Source organism: Oryzias melastigma, linkage group LG22 (genome assembly GCF_002922805.2).
Source record: "Oryzias melastigma strain HK-1 linkage group LG22, ASM292280v2, whole genome shotgun sequence".
Lineage (NCBI taxonomy): Eukaryota > Metazoa > Chordata > Actinopteri > Beloniformes > Adrianichthyidae > Oryzias > Oryzias melastigma.
This window is the reverse complement of record NC_050533.1, coordinates 16,449,030-16,468,639: the sequence shown is the minus strand read 5'-3', so window position 1 is coordinate 16,468,639 and position 19,610 is coordinate 16,449,030. Positions and strand designations below refer to the sequence as shown.

Below are 19,610 nucleotides of genomic sequence, written 5' to 3'. Positions count from 1 at the left end.
ACACCATCAATGTCACTATGTTATATGTTACAGCACCTGGCAGCTTTTTTCCACTTCAGAATCAGCAGGAATTATGTTAATTGCATAAACGGTTGAAGATTAAAGATAATTAAAAGAATTTAAACATTAGAGCTAAAGTTTCAGTGTTAAAGGGTTGGATCATATTTAAACCTTTAATCCTTTTGTGAGGTTTTATTTGGTGTATAATGGGCTTTTTTCTTACTTTTGGCTTTTAAAATTGAAATATGTTCATGTGTAAAGCACTTTGAGTCGCATTAGTCGGAAAAGTGCTATACAAATACAGTTTAATTTGATTTGATTTGATTTGTTATTCATGGCAAATGTATACGTCCTGAATTCAAGTGTCTTGACACCATTTTAAATCATTTTGACCATAAAGAATGAATAGTCATTCACTTCATATTTATTGTTCTTTTAAGCTGGCAAAGATATTTTTTAAATAACCACTTCTGGAAACAGCTGCTGTGAGTTTTTCTTGTTGAGTGTGTCTGTAAGTGTGTGTACAATTGAAATCATCTGAACTCTACACTTCACAATTACTTACATATCAGTGACATATGGTAGTAAAAGAAGAAAAAACAGACAAAAGCATCAGTTTTTTATCAAATAATCACTTGTGCTTTTGTGTGTAAAATATGTTGGTCAAATTACTTTATTACTATTTTTTTTTTGCTCAGCATATTCAATATCTGATTCATTTTTGATGGTCTAATCTGCACAAATACAATTTTTTTAAAATCAAATCCAGTATACTTTCATATATATTCTTAATTTAGGGACACCAATTAAGCTATAAGCATGTTTTTAGACAGTGGAAGGAAGATGGAGTACCCGTAAACCCACACATGCATGAGGAGAGCATGGAAACTCCACACAGGAAGATCAACCTCTGATTGGAAACCGCAGGTTCAGTTCCCGACATGTGTGGAAGTGTCCTTGGGCAAGACACTGACATTGCTCCTGGTGGTGCTCGTTGTTGCCAGTGTTTGGCAGCGGAGCCAGCATCCGTGTGTAAACAGGACTATAAAGCGCTTTGGGTCTTCAAGGAAGGTAGAAAGCGCTATATAAACATACGACATTTTTACATCATTAACATGAAAGAGACATCTAAACCTTTGATGGAGAACACTCACAATCTCGGATATGATTAGCATTGACGTTGTTTTCCATGCATGTCACTTTAGAGCTGCAGACGGAACACTCACGAGTCTGATGGTAGCAGCATTTAAATACCGACTGAAAATTGTGTTTTTAACATGTTTTTATGATAATTTTCTAATACATATATATATAACGAGAATTGAGCTTAAAATCACATTCATGCATATTTCTTTACTTAAATCGTGAATCAGGAGCAGATGAAAAAATGCCATTTGAAAAAGAGCGTATTTGTGTCATAGAAAATAGAGTGGGCGGGGCACAAGCTCCCATTCTGATGCATCCACTTGTAGATGACTAGATCCATGTACGTCTTTGTCTGGTTCAAAACTGTATGTCTGGATAGCTTCAATATTGTCGCCATTTTCGTTGTACCGCATGAAGCGTTGTAAGCTAGCAGGAGAGTGCATCATCAGAGAGCTCTCAGCTATGGGGAAGGGAAGGAGGGCGGACTTATTCCTTGCCAACAGTCCCGCCCACAACTCAGAGGCAAATTTCTAAAGAACTTCTGCAGTTCTTTGTAAAAAAATGACACAAGTTAATTCATTTTGGCTTAAACAGGCATAATCATGATTAAAAGACCACTGGAAGTGTTTTTAAAATAGATCAAAGATGATCAAAGTGGAACTTGAAGTTTTGTGAACAATCGTGCAAATAGAATAGAAAAAAATTCAGCACTAACATCTTCAGTGTGAATGCAGAGTTACTCATCCCATCACCAAACAGAAAAACAACTAAAATATTATGCAGATTATTGTTGATCATATTATCTCCTGCTTTGTTGTTGTCTTGGGTTTCTGTTTAAGCTCCACACAAACAAGCCCTTCAGTCTTCTACTGCAGCCTCCATAAATCACAGTGTTTACACTGTGACATGCTGTGTAAAGTTAAGTTGCTTTGTTCAGTCCCAACCCAATAAAGTGAAAAACACAGGGGAATGGGAGCTCACATAATGAGAGCCAGTGTTGTTCAGTGTCATCTCTCCCACATTAGGTGGAAACGGCCACAGACTCCGAGGCTGAAAGCAAAGGCTCACCGGAGTACCACTCTGTTGGGATCCAAGTAGAGGACGACAAGAAAGGGTGAGTTAATGACCGTAATTCCGGCTTTGATGTCGGATGAAGGACGCGTCTGTCATCAGAGCAATCATTCCTCATTTGGTGTGCATTTGCTTTGCTCCGCAGACAAGGGAGGTTCAAGCGCTCCAACAGTGTGACCGCCGCTGTGCAGGCAGACCTGGAGTTGGAAGGTTTCCCCACCATGGAGGACAAGGGCCTGCAGTTCGGCGGGGGCTTCCAGCGACACTCGGAGCCCAGCACGCCCACCCAATACGGAGCGGTGAGGACGGTGCGCACGCAGGGGCTCTTCAGCTACCGCGATGACTACCGCACACCTGCTGAGCCGCCCAGTCCTCGGGAGACCACCAGCGAAAGCGCCTGGCAGCTGGAGCCCCCCTCCCCCCGAGAGAGCGCCGCCTCACCTGGCGAGTCGGGGAGGGTGTCCCCATCCCTGCGGAGGGACGGGAGCTGGTTCATGCAGCTGCTCCACAACGAAACCAAGAAGATGGAGGGCTGGTGTAAAGAGATGGAAGCGGAGGCCGAGGAGAACGACCTGTCCGAGGACAGTGAGTGTTCTGCCTTCAGCATCCGCTTGAACAGACGGACCTGGTTGTGACCTGCTGATGTGCTCCATGTGTTTCAGTTCTAGGTAAAATCCGGAGTGCAGTCGGAAGTGCTCAGCTGCTCATGTCGCAGAAATTCCAGCAGTTTTATTGGCTGTGTCAGCAAAACCTGGTGAGACATGATGAGCCCCAAATATTTCTCTGTTCATACCTGCAATCATAATGTATTTCTTTAGGATGGAAGATGCTTAAAACACTTCAGTGTTGGAAAATATTAAACCCAGACACAGCTTGTGCCAATATGTTGATATTAGGAGTGCGTATTGGAAAGAGTCTGACGATACGATACATATCGCGATACACGTTTCACGATTCGATACATATCACGATATATCCCAAGACTAAACTAGAAAAAATGTTCACTATTTTCTTAAGCTGAAGCTCTGCTTCTTCACTCATTTTTATCTGAGCCCACTACACTTTTACTTTTATAAATATTCAAGTATCGCAAACTAAAATATCACGATATATCGCCGGATCGATTTTTCCCTACATCACTTAGATGATGCACCAAAAGACATCAAGAAAAGAAAAAGACCTTTGTTTCAAGAAAACCCTATATTTTGTTTTTTTGTAAAAAAAAAAAAAAAAAAAAATCTTATTCAGAAAGTTTTTCATAGCAAAATAATCTTAGTTTGAGAAAACATGCCTTAATTAGTAGGCAGCTCCTGGTAAGACTATTTATTTTAGACCATTGCTTATATAAAGAAAATGTCTCAATGGAATATGAATGTATTAATAATTTCTAAGTGGCCTGTTTTTGCAGTGTCAAACATGATCAATGATCAATAATTATTGAAATCAGCCCAAATTCTGCTTAAAAAACTTTATTTTGCTAATCTGCTGTGACTCACCTACTTTATTTTGACAAATATTGTTAAGCAAGACCACAATTTCTTCCTGAAAAGAAAGAGGAAATCTGCTGAAATTGACCTATTTTTCAAACCAAAGGAGAACCAAACTGAAGTTTTAAATTAATGTCCCATTAGTTGTCACAGGCAGGGGCGGAGCTAGCTTCCAAGTGAAAAGCCTCCACTTGCCTCCCCAAATTTTAACTCCTCCCCTTCAGTTCCTGAATCATTTTTCTGCCCTTCGTCCTTTGCCTTCAATTCCATTATAAAAGAGAAAACAACAGAGCTGTCACAGCCTGAGTTGGTCTAGATAACACCAGGTGGGGTATAAATCCTGGAGACAAAACCTTCGCCTAACGCACACTAATTATGACAAGATCATTCCTTATTTTTTTGTTAAAAATTACAAGTTAACAAAATAAATATTTTTTAAGATGTAAATATGTAATTATGTAATTATCAAAGGTTCAAACTCCTTTATAATGTGATTTTGCAGCTTTACAAATGGTGTTAGTGAAGTACTTTAACGCATAAAATTAACATAAAGTTTTATTTGCACCATGAAATTTTCTCTTCAAACTCAGAAGAGCTTCAGTTCAAATTTAAGACCCAAACTGACTCCATCAAAATGAAGGTGAACTCCCTGCAAAAATTATTGATCGTTTAAAAAAAAAAAAAAAAAGCTACAACACTTTCAATCAATAGCTTTCCGGCTCATTCATTGGGCTGCATGGTGGTGTAGGGGTTCAGACGCTCACCACACAGCAAGAACACACTGCTTCAAATCCCAGCTGGGTCCTTCCTGGGTGGAGTTCTTCTTGTGGATGTGACTCCATTCTTCCATGTGTAGTTTAAAAAACCTTGTGGGAGTTATCACTTGGAATAAACATATATTTACATATATGGTGGACAAATAGAAATCTTGTTAATAATTGTATAAAATACTTTACAGCATCCACACTAGTAATTCTCCTGTGCCATTCCATATATATTTTTCGGCACGTAAAGAGAGTCAATCTCACTTCCAATGATTTCAGCAATCTTGGTATCGAAACGTTCAGCTCATTCAGGACATTAATGCTTGTACTTTTGGTATACATAAATGTAATAGTTTTTGAAATATCAAGCAAAATGTCCCCTTAGGAAATAAACGAAAAAATGGTCACATCTTTCAAAAACTTTGTGCACTCTGAAACTTGTGAACTTTCAGCTAGAGACGCTGTTCAAACTTTTGTTCAGCAAATAGTGGGTTTTTTAGGGTTATTTGGCATTGAGCTAACATTTTAGCATTGTGCTAGCTGTTTTGGCGAAATTAGACATTTCCAGTTTTTTTGGCTAATTTAGAGTTTAGCTAATATTGTAGCATTATGCTAGTTGTTCTGACAAAATTAGAAATTTTCCAGTTCTTTGGCTAATTTAGAGTTTAGCTAATATTTAGCATTATGCTCGCTGTTTTGGCAAATTTAGACATTTTTCAGTTTTTAGCTAATTTGGCATTTAACAAATATTTTAGCAAGCTTTCGGTTTCAGCATTTTCAGCAATCAACTCTGGCATCTTCAGCGGCTACATTCATATTTTTTGTTTTGTTTTGGTTTTATGAGTCCTCTTTATCCTGAGGACAGAATAAACCTTCATTTTTTCCCTCTTATAGTGCAGTGCATCAAAGATTTTGTACAGTTTAGCCAAAACTGTTTTTTTTGAGTGGTGCCAAGCACCTAAGATTTTAAACCAAGTTGTGCTCACTCCAGATAGTGTTGTTGTTTTTTGCAGCAGGCAACAGCAACTGCACTTTTCAGGCACTATGGGAATTGCACAGAGATTAGACACACTCAACCAGCCGTATAAACCCAGTCAGGTACTTCTTCCAGCTGAAGAAGACGTTTACTCTGCGACTTTCTTATCCCCAACAGTCTCGACAGCACAAAATCTATGTGCAACTCTATTTTAATTCACATTTTGTCTTTGTTTGTTGAAGGTTCTCAGTTTAGGGATTTTACGTAGCTTCTGATCGGGTATTGACTGTGGAAAGTCTCCTTTTAAATGCTTCAAAGACAGTGGATTGCCTCTTCCGGATTTAATGCACACTCTGACAGTCGCAGCTTAGCAACGCATATCTGCCAGCTCAGGATGTTTGAAACCTTGCAAATAAAAAAAAAAAATTGGAACTGCTTGCAGTACTCACTTTTCAGGGTCAGAGTTAAAGCTGACGAACGCGTTTAGTTGCGCTTACCTTTCACGATCTGTCACGAAACAGAAGCTCCAACAACTTTTTATTTTCCATAAAATACGAGTTAAACGTCATTTCAATGTTACATCCACATCTCTATGAGGCTTATTTCCTTTCTGCTGATGTGAAAGGAGAATTTCAGATTATGTGCCCGCAGAGACATACTAGGGAAAGCAATGCAATAACTCACCTAGCGTAGCAGGAAAATACCACCCGCTGCGATCCTACTGTAAACCCATCAGACAGCAGCTGCCTTCAAAAGCCACATCATCTAAATGTCACAATGCTTTGAGTGCGAGGATCTCTGGATTTATCAGATTAGCCATGTCACTGATGTTCTTTGAGGCGGGTGGGCAACTGATACAATCTAAGGAAGTTTAAATCTTCTCTGAAATTTGCAGAGGGAAAAACAAAATGTTAAAAAAAAAAGGGTCACAAAGAGTGTGGAGTTTCAGTTATCGTGCATTCCATGCTCCATTAAGGATCTGCAAATTTGATGAGAATGGTGTCAAGGCTGCATAGTTTAATGTGTTGGCTCATCAGCCTGTCTCCACCACTGGAGGAGCCTGATAAGTAATTTGAAGATTAATTTGAATTGTGGGGGGGGGGCTCAAATGAAATGAATTGAAATATCAGAGATTGGGGGGAGGAGTTCCTCTGGCAACACAGAGAGCTTTTATTTAGCATAAAAAAATACTTTTGCATTCTTTTTTGCACATTTCACAAAAGTTTGTTTAATCCAGTGGCGGAGCTAGAACATTTTATATAAAGGGGGCAAATGAGAACAGGTTATTTTGTTTTATTCGAAGGTCATTTAATGTAAATCTAATGTCTATTTTATTCATTTATGTATTTGCAATCCTTTAAGAAGGTTGTATTTGTGATTTCTTAACCTTTGTCAATAGTAATACTTATAATTGTTAAAAAATTCGGGGCAAAACTTTTTTTTTTTTTCCCCTGGGGAGCCCCTCTTTATATGGACTCTTTACATTACAGAACTAAAGTTCTTTTATTTGTTACATTTAAAATGATTAGTTTTTATCAAATTAAAATTTTGATTGGATAGTTTACTCAACTTACAAATTTAACTTAATTAAAACTAATATTTTTAAATGTAACAAATTACAGAGCTTTTGCTAATTGATGCAGTGCTTAATTTTTTACAGTGAATAAAACACCTTTTTTTATTTTTTATTTTTTAATGGGACTGATTTATATGGAAGGAAAAGAGAATGTATTAATGAAAAAGTAACTCTAAATCCTGCCAAAGGCAGTTTTAAAGACAATAGAGCCTCTCTCAATCTGATGTCCTTATTTCAGAACCACAGTAAGGAACTGAACAGACAAAGACAGTTATTTTTTTTATTTCTGACCTCTTTCGTCAAAGTCTGCCAGGATTGGTCCCCAATATGATTTGGTTCAGTGATATCATTCACCAGCAGCCACTCTAGCCTCCATGGCTGTTTTGGTTGGTCCATTAAGGACACCTAGTGGATCTAAGCTGCAATGACAGGAGTTGTTCTCCTGCAGGACCCCAGTGCCATGCCCCGACCCACCTCTCAGGACCTGGCTGGATTCTGGGACCTGCTCCAGCTCTCCATCGATGACGTCAGCATAAAGTTTGATCAACTGCAGCAGATCAAGAACAATGGCTGGAGGCCTGTGGACAGCCCAGAGAAGAAGGTGAGGAGTTTCTAGATGTTTCTGCTTTTATAGTCACAGTTTTAGTGATGATTAAAGGCTTTTAAGGAACCATAAATAAAATAAGAGTGTAGACTGGAAAAGACCACTATAGTCCGTATTGAGTTCTGAACCTTGCGTTTGGTCTGCATTCTTACTGGTGTCTACCGGAGATTTATCTTTCTAACCAAGGCTTGGGACTAAAGATCTCTTCAGTCATTGGCCAGGAATTACGAGGGTAAGGCAAAGGAATGTTAGAAAGAATAATGGAAGTCCTGAGCTTTGCAATCCTTGTCAGAATACTTCACTTATTCAAACTGTATTTTGCTGACCAGTTTTAAACGTTTGTATCAACATTCATCTAGGCGGCTGATAAGGAGACATTAACTATGAAAGTATGCTGACGAGTGTTTTTGACATATAGGGCATACTCAGACTGAGCACATCTGGTTTGCTTAAAGCGAAATACAAAGAGTTAATTTCCTCCAATAATCCAGAACAAATTTTCAAAATGAACACACCCAAGTGAACTCAGGTCCGGGACCAGGAACCGCTCTCTGGCCCATCATTCGAGGTGGTCTTGGTTCATTTCCAATCAGACTGAGCTTCAGTTTGCTCTGAGATTCGTCAGTCTGAATACAGTACGCTCTCGGAGAGAAATAACTGGACCAAAACGGCCACTGGAGCCGGTGGTCACATGATGTAAACAGGTCAGGAATGAAGCAACCATTGAGCCACGGACAAACCTAAAGCACTGATTGTTGAGTTATGAAAAAGGAAATAATTGGTTCCACTGTTTATTTGTTAGAACATTTATTTCAACACAACTAAAAATGCTTCTTACATGCTTTTACACATGCGTTTGCAAGCTTTGGTCCAAAACAGAAATTCCCACTTGATGCCAGTCTGAAAACAGACTAAACGCAAGGTTCAGGACTCGATCCAAAACCAAATAAGTGGACTCGGTCTGAACCAACAGACCTTCCTACTTTATATATATATCTATAGATTCTAGAAAGATGACTCCAAGAGCGGTTCCTGGTCTGGATCAGGTCTACTTAAGGTGTATTCAGACAAAAAATTTGTTCCAGATTATCAAAGGAAATGAATTCTAGTTCCCTTTAAGTGACCCAAATGTCTCCAGTCTGAACAGACTCAATAACATATGCTTAATCATGTGCTTTCTGTCAACAGCCACCAGCTCCCATACCAAAGAAGACAGCCCGTCAGAAGAGTACAATAACGCGAGAGAAGTCGCTGGACCTCCCCGACAGACACCGTCAGGAGGCTCGCCGAAGGCTAATGGCAGCCAAGAGGGCCGCCTCTTTCCGCCAGAACTCAGCCTCAGAGCGAGCGGACAGCATCGAAATCTATATTCCAGAGGCGCAGACTCGACTTTGAGAAGATTTGGGGTCAGGGGCCGCCCCCTGCTCCTGCAATCCAAAAAGACGTTCAAACTAGCCCTTTTTTCAAGATTGCTACTCGCTCTACTCCTCTTTTTTTTAATATTTGTTTTCTGGTAGCCATCCTTAGTGCCCATCGCCAACACCACTGGACGGTAGGATGTGCCGAGGCCACTGTCATCAAAAACACATGCCTGGCATGGGTTGGTCCCTGTCCTGGTCCGTTCCATGACTCCCCACCACCTAAACATCTGTCGTCTTTCAGCGTTAGCAAAGTGCCATTGATAAAGAGCAGCTTTGAGAACCCACCAGCAACCAGACCTTTGAGCTAAAATAATTTAAAAAAGACTAGTTTCCCTTGAGTATTTTTCAACCTTTACAGGGACATCTGCCCTCTTCAGGAGGGGCTGATTAAAAGGAAAACCATCTCGAATTTGCTGCGAGTTCCAAACTCAGAGAAGTGCCAATGCTTTGAAATACCTCAGCTACGTGCACATGGCACCGGTCACCCCTCCAAGTCTATTCAGGCAGCCATTACCGAGCTCTGGACTGGTGAGTGTTGAGAAATGCAGCTTTCTTTCTACCCCGTGGGGTTGTAGTCAAACATCGTTCATGACGGATCTGTCAGCTCATCGCCTCACATCCTACATATCTCATCTCCATGCTGCCAACCCGCAGATATTTAGACTTGAAGCTGAAAACATGCAAGTATTGTGCCAACATTTTCATGAACCGTAGAGGAGAGAAAAAAAATAAAGAACTATGAAGGTTGTGTAACTATTTAGATCAAAAATGTGTAGACAAATGCACTTATGCACTTATTATGAATCTCTGTATTTCCAAGGGAAATGTACATACCCAAGTTCACAATAGTACTGTTGTATTTTTGAATTGTGAGTGGGAAGATCATGCTTTTTTGTTTTGTTTTTTTGACGCTTTCGACAAATCAGAATTTGTTGATGGCGAAACCGCGCTTTCATCATTTTCAAATTGCACCTTCAGCCAAAGTTAATGAGATAAACAATCATCAAAACAAAACAAAAAAACCCTCCATGTTCATTTCTTTAATCTATAAAACGCCCTTCTGAAAGGAAAAACATACAAACTGACTATTAATTCATCTAAAGCAATGCAAACCCATCCGCCATGGCCCACATGCCTCTATAACTAGCAATATCCTAATATAATAATAGGACACAAAAAGCCACTGAAAGATGTATTTATTGTGATCATATGACATGACTGTGACAGATCTTTGTCCACATGGTTATATTCTTCAATATCATTTTTGCAACACCTTCTCATCCTCAAGTTGTCACACATTGACGTTTGGTTAAGGACCCTTCCGCGTCGCTTTTTGACGTTTTGGGTGTTCCCAACTCATCGTTTTTTGACATGCTGGCTGTTCACAAAATAAAGGGTCCGCAACCCTCAGGACATGGTGACGGATGCGGTACCAGACGCAAACTGGTTCTCGAGACGCATCCAGTACTGGTACCCTAATCTTAACCCAGTAGCCTTCTGGTTCGCGTCCGGTACCGCATCTAGTACCGGCTCAGGTCCAGTATCGTATCTGGTCCGGTGTCGGGTTAGGGTTAAGGTACTGGTACCACGGTTAGGGTACCGTATGCTATGCGTCGGGGTACTGGACCGGTTCTGGTTTGCGGCCCGGAGGTTGGGGACCCAACAGCCAGTATGTCGAAAAACGAAGACTTGGGGACACCCAAAACGTCAAAAAGTGACGCGGGGCGGTCCTTAACCAAATGTCAATATGTGACGACTAGAGAGTGAGACTGTTGGAATTTCCATCAATTACTGTTTTATCTACACATCTGTTTGCCTAAAATTTTACTGTCGACCTAAAGAAAATCTGAAATTTTACAAACATTCCCAGTGGTCTTTTATTTATGATGTTGAAGTTTATAGCTAAAAAAATCCAAAATCTTTTTCTAGGATATGGTATCTGTAGAGTGGCAGGAGTTTATTAGAAATTCACCTCTGAGTCGTGCTGTGCAGCCGTACAGTTTTAAGCCAAATGCCAGCTCAGACAAGGAAATGAAGGATCTAGTCATCTACAAGCGGAGGCATCAGAATGAATTGGAGCAGGGAGCTTATGACCAGCATATTTTCTACACCATAACTAATTTTTACCAACAGCATTTTTTTGTCTGCTCCTGATTCACAACAATTTCAACAAACAAATACTCAGGAGTGCTATTTAGTACATTTTTGTTTATATATATATATATATATATATATATATATATATATATATATATATATATATATGTAAGTTTTGGCTTGACTAACTTTGACAAATCCGATTCTCTCCTCATAATGAAAAGATTATTTCGACGTATATACACTAGATATTGGAAAGAAAACTCCGCTCCCCAAAGGAATTGCTGCCATGTTCCTCCTCTGTGGGGAAATTGCAACTCTTTGTCTTCAGTCTCAAACAGCAAGAGAACAAGGCAGTCAGAATGTGAAGAAGAAGCTTTTATCTGTAGCACACAAACTCAAATGGGTGTTTTCAGTGTTTGCCCACAGAATAGAGAGAAGGGATACAGAGATGGCACCTTTTTATGTACATTTCATTTTACCAAACCTCGGCTGGGATGCTTCTTTCATTGCCGAGATTATTGACAAAGGGGAGCGTGTTATGAGATATTTCCTTAGTGAGCGGCGAAAAGATTATTTACTTTAGAGATTGTCTTTGCTGGAACTGGAGTATTTCCTGCCTGCCAGAAAAGGATTTTTATCTGTTTCTCAAATGAACTACAACAGGAATCAAGATAAAACTCCTAAAAAAAGGATGCAGAAAGTCATTAATATTTTCATACTTCACTAATTAGACTGATCACAATAATTATCACTTTAGTGTTATTAAAAAAGTGCAAACTCAGGCAACAATTTAGTTCATCAAAATGATTGGTGTTGTGACTCTTTGAGGAAAACATTCATTTTCTAAAAATTTTAGAAAATACTCATTCAAAATAATAGCGTCTGGATGCCTCAGTCAGCTGCATGCAAGAGTGGCGCAGAGAAACTAGAGATTCTGAGGGAACGCGATTAGCTGATTCAAGTGTGGGTCCTTATGCTAGACCCTTCACGGTACGAGAGTAGGAAAAAAATCAATTTGGTGATATATCGCGATATTTCATTTGGCGATACATGTATCGGTATCATACCGCAAAAAGTAAGTTTAATTTTCTTATGTAAACTTACAAAAGTTATGCGACAACTCTGTAACTTTTAAAGAAGAAATGATAAAAGTGAGCAACTTGTGCCAAACCTTAAACAAATATTGCATCCGGTTGGTTTGTAGAGAAAAATCGATTCTGTGATATATCGCGATATTTCATTTGGCAATACTTGTATCGATTTAAAATGTTGACAAGACAGAAACAACAAGATGTGGCGAGAATGATGTTGTGTTCGGTCTCATTGGTTCATTCAGCCTCGCGGTTTTTATTATAGACATGTACTACTTAGTATGACTTCGTTTTTTTTCTAAGTCATACTTATTTAAAAAAGTAAAAAAACATTCTGGTTCAGTCGCGGGATATGTTGTGATGTACATAGTATCGCCAAACGTGTATCAGGATACGTATGGTATCACCAGATTTTTGCAAATACACACCCCTACTTCACGCTACTGCCTAACTATGTAGTCTGGATAAATCACAGGGTTGTTTCAGGGAGGAGATCCAGCGTAAATTGATCACATGGATCAGTGTAAGCTTATTCGCTGTGGTGACCTCTAACAAGATATGCCGTAAGCAAGGGGCGGAGCTTCAAGTTTCTCTAAGCATAGCAAAAAATAACAAAAGCAATGTTTTTAAATGAAATACAAATAGTTAAACTTTTAGTACATACTTTTGATCCTTTGATTTCTAATGGTCTACCACTTTGACATTTTGTCCCCCCTTCAGCCCCCATATGAAATGTTCTAGCTCCGCCCCTGCCGAAAGATTAACTCCTTGTTCCTATAATCTTAAATTCTTTTTTAAAATCTTTTTTAAACAGAGGATTTTAGCTACCATCAATCTAAATTCCATATGCATCAATATTTAATATTTAAAAATGTTTATCGTAAGTAAGGAATATTTTTAAATAGTTTAGTTTTGGACTTTAGTCTTACAGGGGCAAATTTCCTACCCTTTGCAGAGCACATAGCCGTTCGCTTTTAAATAATTTTCAGATAATTTTCTGCAAAGTGTTGTTGGCATACTCTGAGAAAATACTGTAATTAGAGCTCAGCTGGAGGCTGCTTGATTTCTCTGAATTTGGCCCGACTTGAACTCTCATGCACCGTGGATATCAAACAGAAATCTCTGCTTTGATTCAGGTTTTTATAAATTAATTTTTAGGCTCAGAAACCTTCACAGAGGTTGTCTTTTTATTTGAAAAACCACCGGAATATCAAAAATATGCAACAGACTGAAGAAGTGCAGTGAAAAGCTTCAGTTACAGGTGAATCTTTTGGTCTAAATGTGCAAAAATGCTGTTTAAATTTAAGTAAACTCAACATTACTAAAGTGTGAATTACATTACATCAATGTTGCTATTCCTAAAAGTCATTCTAAGAAGTCAACGTTTTTATATTTATTCTAATTTACAGATTATGACATAGACATAAGCAAAAATTCATCCAGAAATTCAGCTAATTTAGTTCCTCTCACGAATGTTTTTATTGCAGCAGCAGGGACATGTAACAATATGACAGCAGGTTTCTGGAAAATCTCTTGGCCTGTGATGCTCGGCAGCTGGCAGAGCGGAGACGGTGCTCCCGCTGTCGCCAAAGTGGCAGGCAGGCAGGCATGCAGGCAGGAGGGAAGGAGACAGACTCTGGATGACATATGTTGGCTTAGAGGAAGTGAAAGCGCCGCCTCAAGCCCCAAACCGCCGGCGCCCGCCGTGTGGCTCTCGGAGCTCGGAGGCTGTTTCTGTGAGGACTGTAAGACACTCTGCTGGATCGTTTTCAGCCTGTCTTTGACGAAGCAAAAGCCGCTTATGTAAGATCTGGAGTCCTCGGTGAGATCAGGCAAACATCCTCCAAGGCCGTTCAGAGTTGCTGATCATGTGGCAGAAAGAAAGCTGTCCTGTGCTGGAGAGAGAAACATATTTTAAGCACTCTCGTACAGTTCAAGTCGTATCTCCTGCAAATCCAAGATTCACTAATTGAAAAAAAATCATTTATCTAAACAGACTATGAACAAATGGCTTCTTTTTGTGACAATTTTTTTTTCTTTCCACATTTCAAATACACACATGATTCAGATTATGTAGATGTTAGGGATGCAAAGATTCCCTTTCTAAATGATTTGGTTCAAGATTCAATCTTTGGATCACAGTTTTGTTCCGGTATGATATATAATTTGTTGCTGCCAGCTACCGAAATTTAAAAAAAGTCACTTTTTAAATTTGTTTATAGGCAAATAACTATGAAAAAACATTTCAGTTAGCCCCTACTAAGTCTGTTGTCATGTAATAAAACAATCAAAACTAAATCCTTCATTATTTTAGCAACACGCGTTTGACACTTGGGATGCACAATTTATTTTCCCCACGATTCAGTTCAATAGTGTAACATACAGTTACGTTTTACACTGAGAACTCTGGCAACCCTAATATATATCTAAGAAACACATACATTTTGGAGGGAAAAATCTATGAAGACGTGGAAAATGATCACAAACCAATATATAAATCAGTAAAAAATTGACTGTAGTAAAATAGTTTAAGTCAGGTTTTTAGGTGAATTTGCAGCAAAAATGTAATTTAACTTAATTTTAGTTTAATTCATTTATTTAAAGTCAGGTCAAAGAAATACAAACATTAAATTTAGATGTCCCCTCTTGTTCTTGCTTGAACTTGATTCTAACATGGAAACCTCAATGCCCAGATGAAGATCCACTACATTCTGGCTGTTGGAGTCTCCATTCAGATATTTTTATTCTGATTTATTTTTCAGCTCTGGAAAAGGCAAAAAAATGTACACTCTTTAATTTCTTTGAGAAGTGTGATTGTGATGGTATTGAACTGAAACCCTGTGCCACACTGCTGCCAGTATCATAGAAAAAGTAATAATGTTTACCTGCAAAGCTGGAATCAAAAGTGCTGGAAAACTGAATTCTCTGCTCGCTAACTTACTGTTGACTGGAATATTCCACAGTTCCAGAGAGATGGGGGAGGAAAAAAACCCTTTCACGATCAGTCTTGTGCCGTTTCAATGATCTGGGGTGCTTTTTTTAGGACAAAGTTCAATAACAATTTATTTTAGACACTTTTATTCAGACAGTTTGCCTAATGGTAAGTCCGGATTGAAAGAGTCAAACTGATTTAGTCATCACCCTCACATGGCAATTTATGGAGACTGATCATGTGAGAGGCTCCGCCCACAGTTCAGCATATGGTCATTTTTAGCAACAACAGTGTCTTCCTTCAAGTTGACCTTACAGGAACTTTAAGTTTCTTAAATAGCATCAAAACTGGATTAATATTTACACTAATACACTTCACATCAGTGTTTTGGATTTTTTATAAATCAGACTAAATTTCTGTCTGAACTTTGCATTTCCACTGATTTAATGTCATTTTCAAACAGTTTTTCTAAAGAATAGGAAAAAAGTAACAACAACTTGTTATAACTATGAACTATCACAGGATATGAATTATTTTTCTTTGGTAAAGGTTAAAAGTAGCTGGTTAAAAATGCAGTTTTAAAGATTTAGAAAGAACAACAACTCTTAAAACTTTTTTTTTTAGCTTTTGTGTTTTTTTTCCTCACTTTTCCACATTTCTTTTTAAAGGCTATTTATTTCAAATTCTGAAACACATTTCAAAAGTTCTGCTTTGGCTGGTGTGTGTTTGTGTTGTTGGCCGAACATTTATGGGAATGTGTTGTTATTTTTTCACATGACGTGCCAAACTTTCAATACCAGTCTTCTTTCACGTTTCAGAAGGGCAACAACTGACTTTAAAGATGTTTGTACATTCCACATCATCTCATCACTCACCATCATCACCCAAATCAGTTTCATCCACAAAAAATATTTTTTATTTTAATCAAGAATCTCACATTTTTCCACAATCTTTCACATTCACTTCAGATAAATCATCGATTTCTGAAAATGTCTGATCCAAGAAGATTTTTTTTTTTAAGAGCTGCGCTGGGACTGACCCCATACATCCTTGAACTCTGGATTGTGAGATCTCGTCATAATTACTGGATCAAATTTAAAAATGTAGTTGTTTAGGAAAAATAAAACTATTTTCATCTCTTAAATATCATATCTAGAGTGAGGAAGACTATAATGCCAAATATTATTATTTGTAAAGAAATATATATATATAGATATATGAAAATATATAATATACACATCACTGATGCATCATTTATTTCTGCTCCTGCCCCTATATTTGACATCTTTTACTTTATTTCATAAGCTGATATGATGGCATGCAAAACACAATTATGATTGTAGACGTACCTGTTATTTTATTTTATTTTTTTTTTAGATTTGGACACTGTCCTATGATTCACATTTGTTTTTGTCGGTTAGTGCGATTTGTTGCTGAGCTTCCTTTTATGTATGATTTGAGTTGCAATTCCTCTCAATTCTTTCTGAGGGGAGCTACTTTAAGGTTTCACCTCTTTAAGTAGTTTGGTCATTGCTTAGGTCCTAACATGTAAATACTTCTGCAATTAAACTTTTTGAAGAAAAAGATTTGAGCAAGTTTCTTTTTCTGTTTCTGGTTTTTCTATAAATGTGGAAGTGTCTGTGTTTCCTGCCCTTTGAGTGAAGAAAAATGTTACTAAAAATACTAAACAGGCCTTTTTTGGCGTCGACAACGAAGCCATGTTGTGAAAGATTACACATACTTATAAGAGAACAAAGTATTTTTAGATTTTCAGGAAAAAGCTGAGTAAATGAGTAAAAAAGAGTTTGAGCTTCAAACATATTTGACATCCAGCAATTGAAAAAAAAAGAAAAGCCATCATTGTCCTGTTGCATTTGTCAATAAAGTTGAATTTACTTTTTGCAACAATTCTTGAAATTATAAATATAGCATTAGTTATTTAAACTGAGTTTATAAACTGAGCAAATAAAGGCAGATTCTATAGATTCTAAACATTACTTGATATATGCTGTTGTTCACCTTTCAGCTTATCCGTTAAGTGAAGTAGCTTTTGCCTCTTCACAGGTGGTTTGGCAGTCATTTTTATGCCGGGTGTCCTTCCTGAAACAATCCAGAATTTATCGTGCCTTGTCAGAGTCTGGATGTATGCAGAAGGTTTTGTTAACCAAAGCTAAATCAATAATACAATTCACATACCAAACTTTCACAATAAATCAAAATGGAAAGTAGACTAGTGTTGAAGAAGGAACTGCTCTTCTCTGTCAAAATCTGCTGGAATGTTAACAGTTGAAAATGTACAATAAATCAAAGATTCGGTCCGGTGTTAAAGGGTTAAAGTGGTGGTCGGGACGATTTGTAGTGGTGTGAAGAATGACTGAGGTGGTGAGGAAAAAGGGAAGTTATAAAAGGAAGAGTGATATGTGGCTATTAAGGAGGATCTGATGGTTCTCCCAGATGACTAGACAGCTAGAGTGATCATTAGAGTCAAAGACAGAGATGGAAAAGTGTTGACAAGTTCCACAATTTTGACAGAAGGAGAGCTTTACAGAGCTGATGAATGAAGAAAATGTTTAAGAGCTCAGATTTGTGAAGCAGGAAGAAGCAAAGATCAGTGAGGATGAAGTGAGGAATTGAAGAAGATGAAGAGAAGAAAGGCAAAGATGTGCAGAGTTGTGGAACTTACAAAGGCATGAAGCTGATGAGTCGCACAATGAAGGTATGGGAAAGAGTTGTGGAAGCTAGAGGGTCAGAAATGAACATTTCTGAGCAACAGCAACATCTAGTGACTTGGGTATTTACTCTGAATAAATTAAATGCAATAATATTTATTTTTTAAAGAAGGCAATTAAACCTATCTCTTTCAGCTTTAAGGACAACAACTTCACATTTTATGTCTTTTATATGCTTATTTCCAAAATGTAGTTCAAAAATGTAATTTGAAGACATAACATAAAGTTGTGCATACTTGTTAAAAATGAGCACACTTTTTTAATGATACAACCAAGTGGTCTAATAGAAATATTAAAAAGAGTAGTTTGTCATGCTTACACAGCTTAATTTATCACTTGTGTCTTCCCCAGTAAGTTTTTCATTATCCTAGAAATCAGTTCTGCCGTTCACACGACCATAACTGCTCTGCTTGGGAAGACATTAAGTGTAGTCTTTGCTGATGAGCAGTTTTCAAAAGGTCTGCTAATTATGCAAAGACTTCTAATGCATCATGGGAATACCATCAACATCCCCAAAGGAATCTGCAGCATGTCCGCCAATTGAAGAGAATTTGAAAATTTACAAAATAATTTACCAGATTCATATTTTTGAATGATGATTGTGAGAAAATTCTGGTGAATGAAAACTATAATTATAGTTAAAATTCATTTAAAAAAAAAAATTATATGAATAATGTTTTTTACACACATTTGTTTAAACAAAGTAATATTTTTGGAAGTAAAACTTTATCTATTTATATAAAAGTCTTATTCTTTTTTCACAACTGTGTAGTAAATATATTGATCTACTCAGTCATTGATAAAAATGTAGGTCAACAAAACGATTAACTTTATTTTCATAAAACATTGATGAGATGTACAAAGCCCTGGACATGACATTAAGAAAAAAAATATTTTTTTTCTTTCAAATTAATAATTTGAGGGCACAATTTAGTATTGTGTGAACATAAATTTGTATTTTAGTACCACCAATACCAACTACTAATTTAGTATAGGAAAGAATGGCTAAATTGTGGGGACAATTATTCTTATTTGTAGGCACAAAATACTTAATTTTGCAAACAAAATACTTATTTGTGCACAAAAAAAAAATCATTTATGTGCAGAAATATCAAATTAGTTAGCATATTATGGTATTTTTTCCCACAAAATGCTAATTTGTGCCTAGAAATTATTTATTTGTGAGCACAAAATGCCAATTTGTGCGCATAATGCTAGTTTGTTTCCACAAAATACTAATTCGTGCCAACAAAATACTAAATTGTGCATGCAGCACGCTAATTTGTGTGCACAAAATGCTAACTTGTGCCGATGAACTACTTATTTGTGTGGACAAAATGCTAATTTCTGTGCACACAATGCTAACTTTTGCCCTAAAAAACTCCAAAGTGCAAACCTAATGTCAGATTAGGTCCCACAAAATGCTAATTTTGCTTTTTGCATTTGGCTTTTATTTATTTATTTATTTATTTTTATAAATACTCATTCCTGGGGAAAAAAGAGGTGTAAGGTGAGATTAAAGCTAGAAAAAAATCTACACAAAAACATAGCAATAATTCATTTATAAAATAACTCAAAATCAAGAAAAAACAAAAACATATATATTTTTTTACATCTTTGGTTTGTACAACTTACTCAAAAAGTATTTTAATAACTAAAGCTTCTAGAAAAGACGAAGTCTTATGGACATAAAATATATTTTAGTTTTCGGTA

The 19,610-nt window shown here is 37.4% G+C and overlaps 1 protein-coding gene across 3 annotated transcripts in view; it reads left to right on the top strand.

The window, feature by feature from the left end:
• The window catches only part of dlgap2a (discs, large (Drosophila) homolog-associated protein 2a), a 189,452-nt gene extending 178,444 nt beyond the window's left edge, over positions 1-11,008 (top strand). For all 3 annotated transcript variants that reach the window (XM_036210030.1, XM_036210029.1, XM_024266139.2), the window contains 5 exons: positions 2,172-2,260; positions 2,363-2,802; positions 2,880-2,971; positions 7,469-7,621; positions 8,813-11,008. In XM_036210030.1, coding sequence (XP_036065923.1) covers positions 2,172-2,260; positions 2,363-2,802; positions 2,880-2,971; positions 7,469-7,621; positions 8,813-9,019 — 981 coding nt within the window. In that variant the 3' untranslated portion in view covers positions 9,020-11,008. The remainder of the gene's footprint in view (positions 1-2,171; positions 2,261-2,362; positions 2,803-2,879; positions 2,972-7,468; positions 7,622-8,812) is intronic.
• Positions 11,009-19,610: the final 8,602 nt, after the last annotated feature.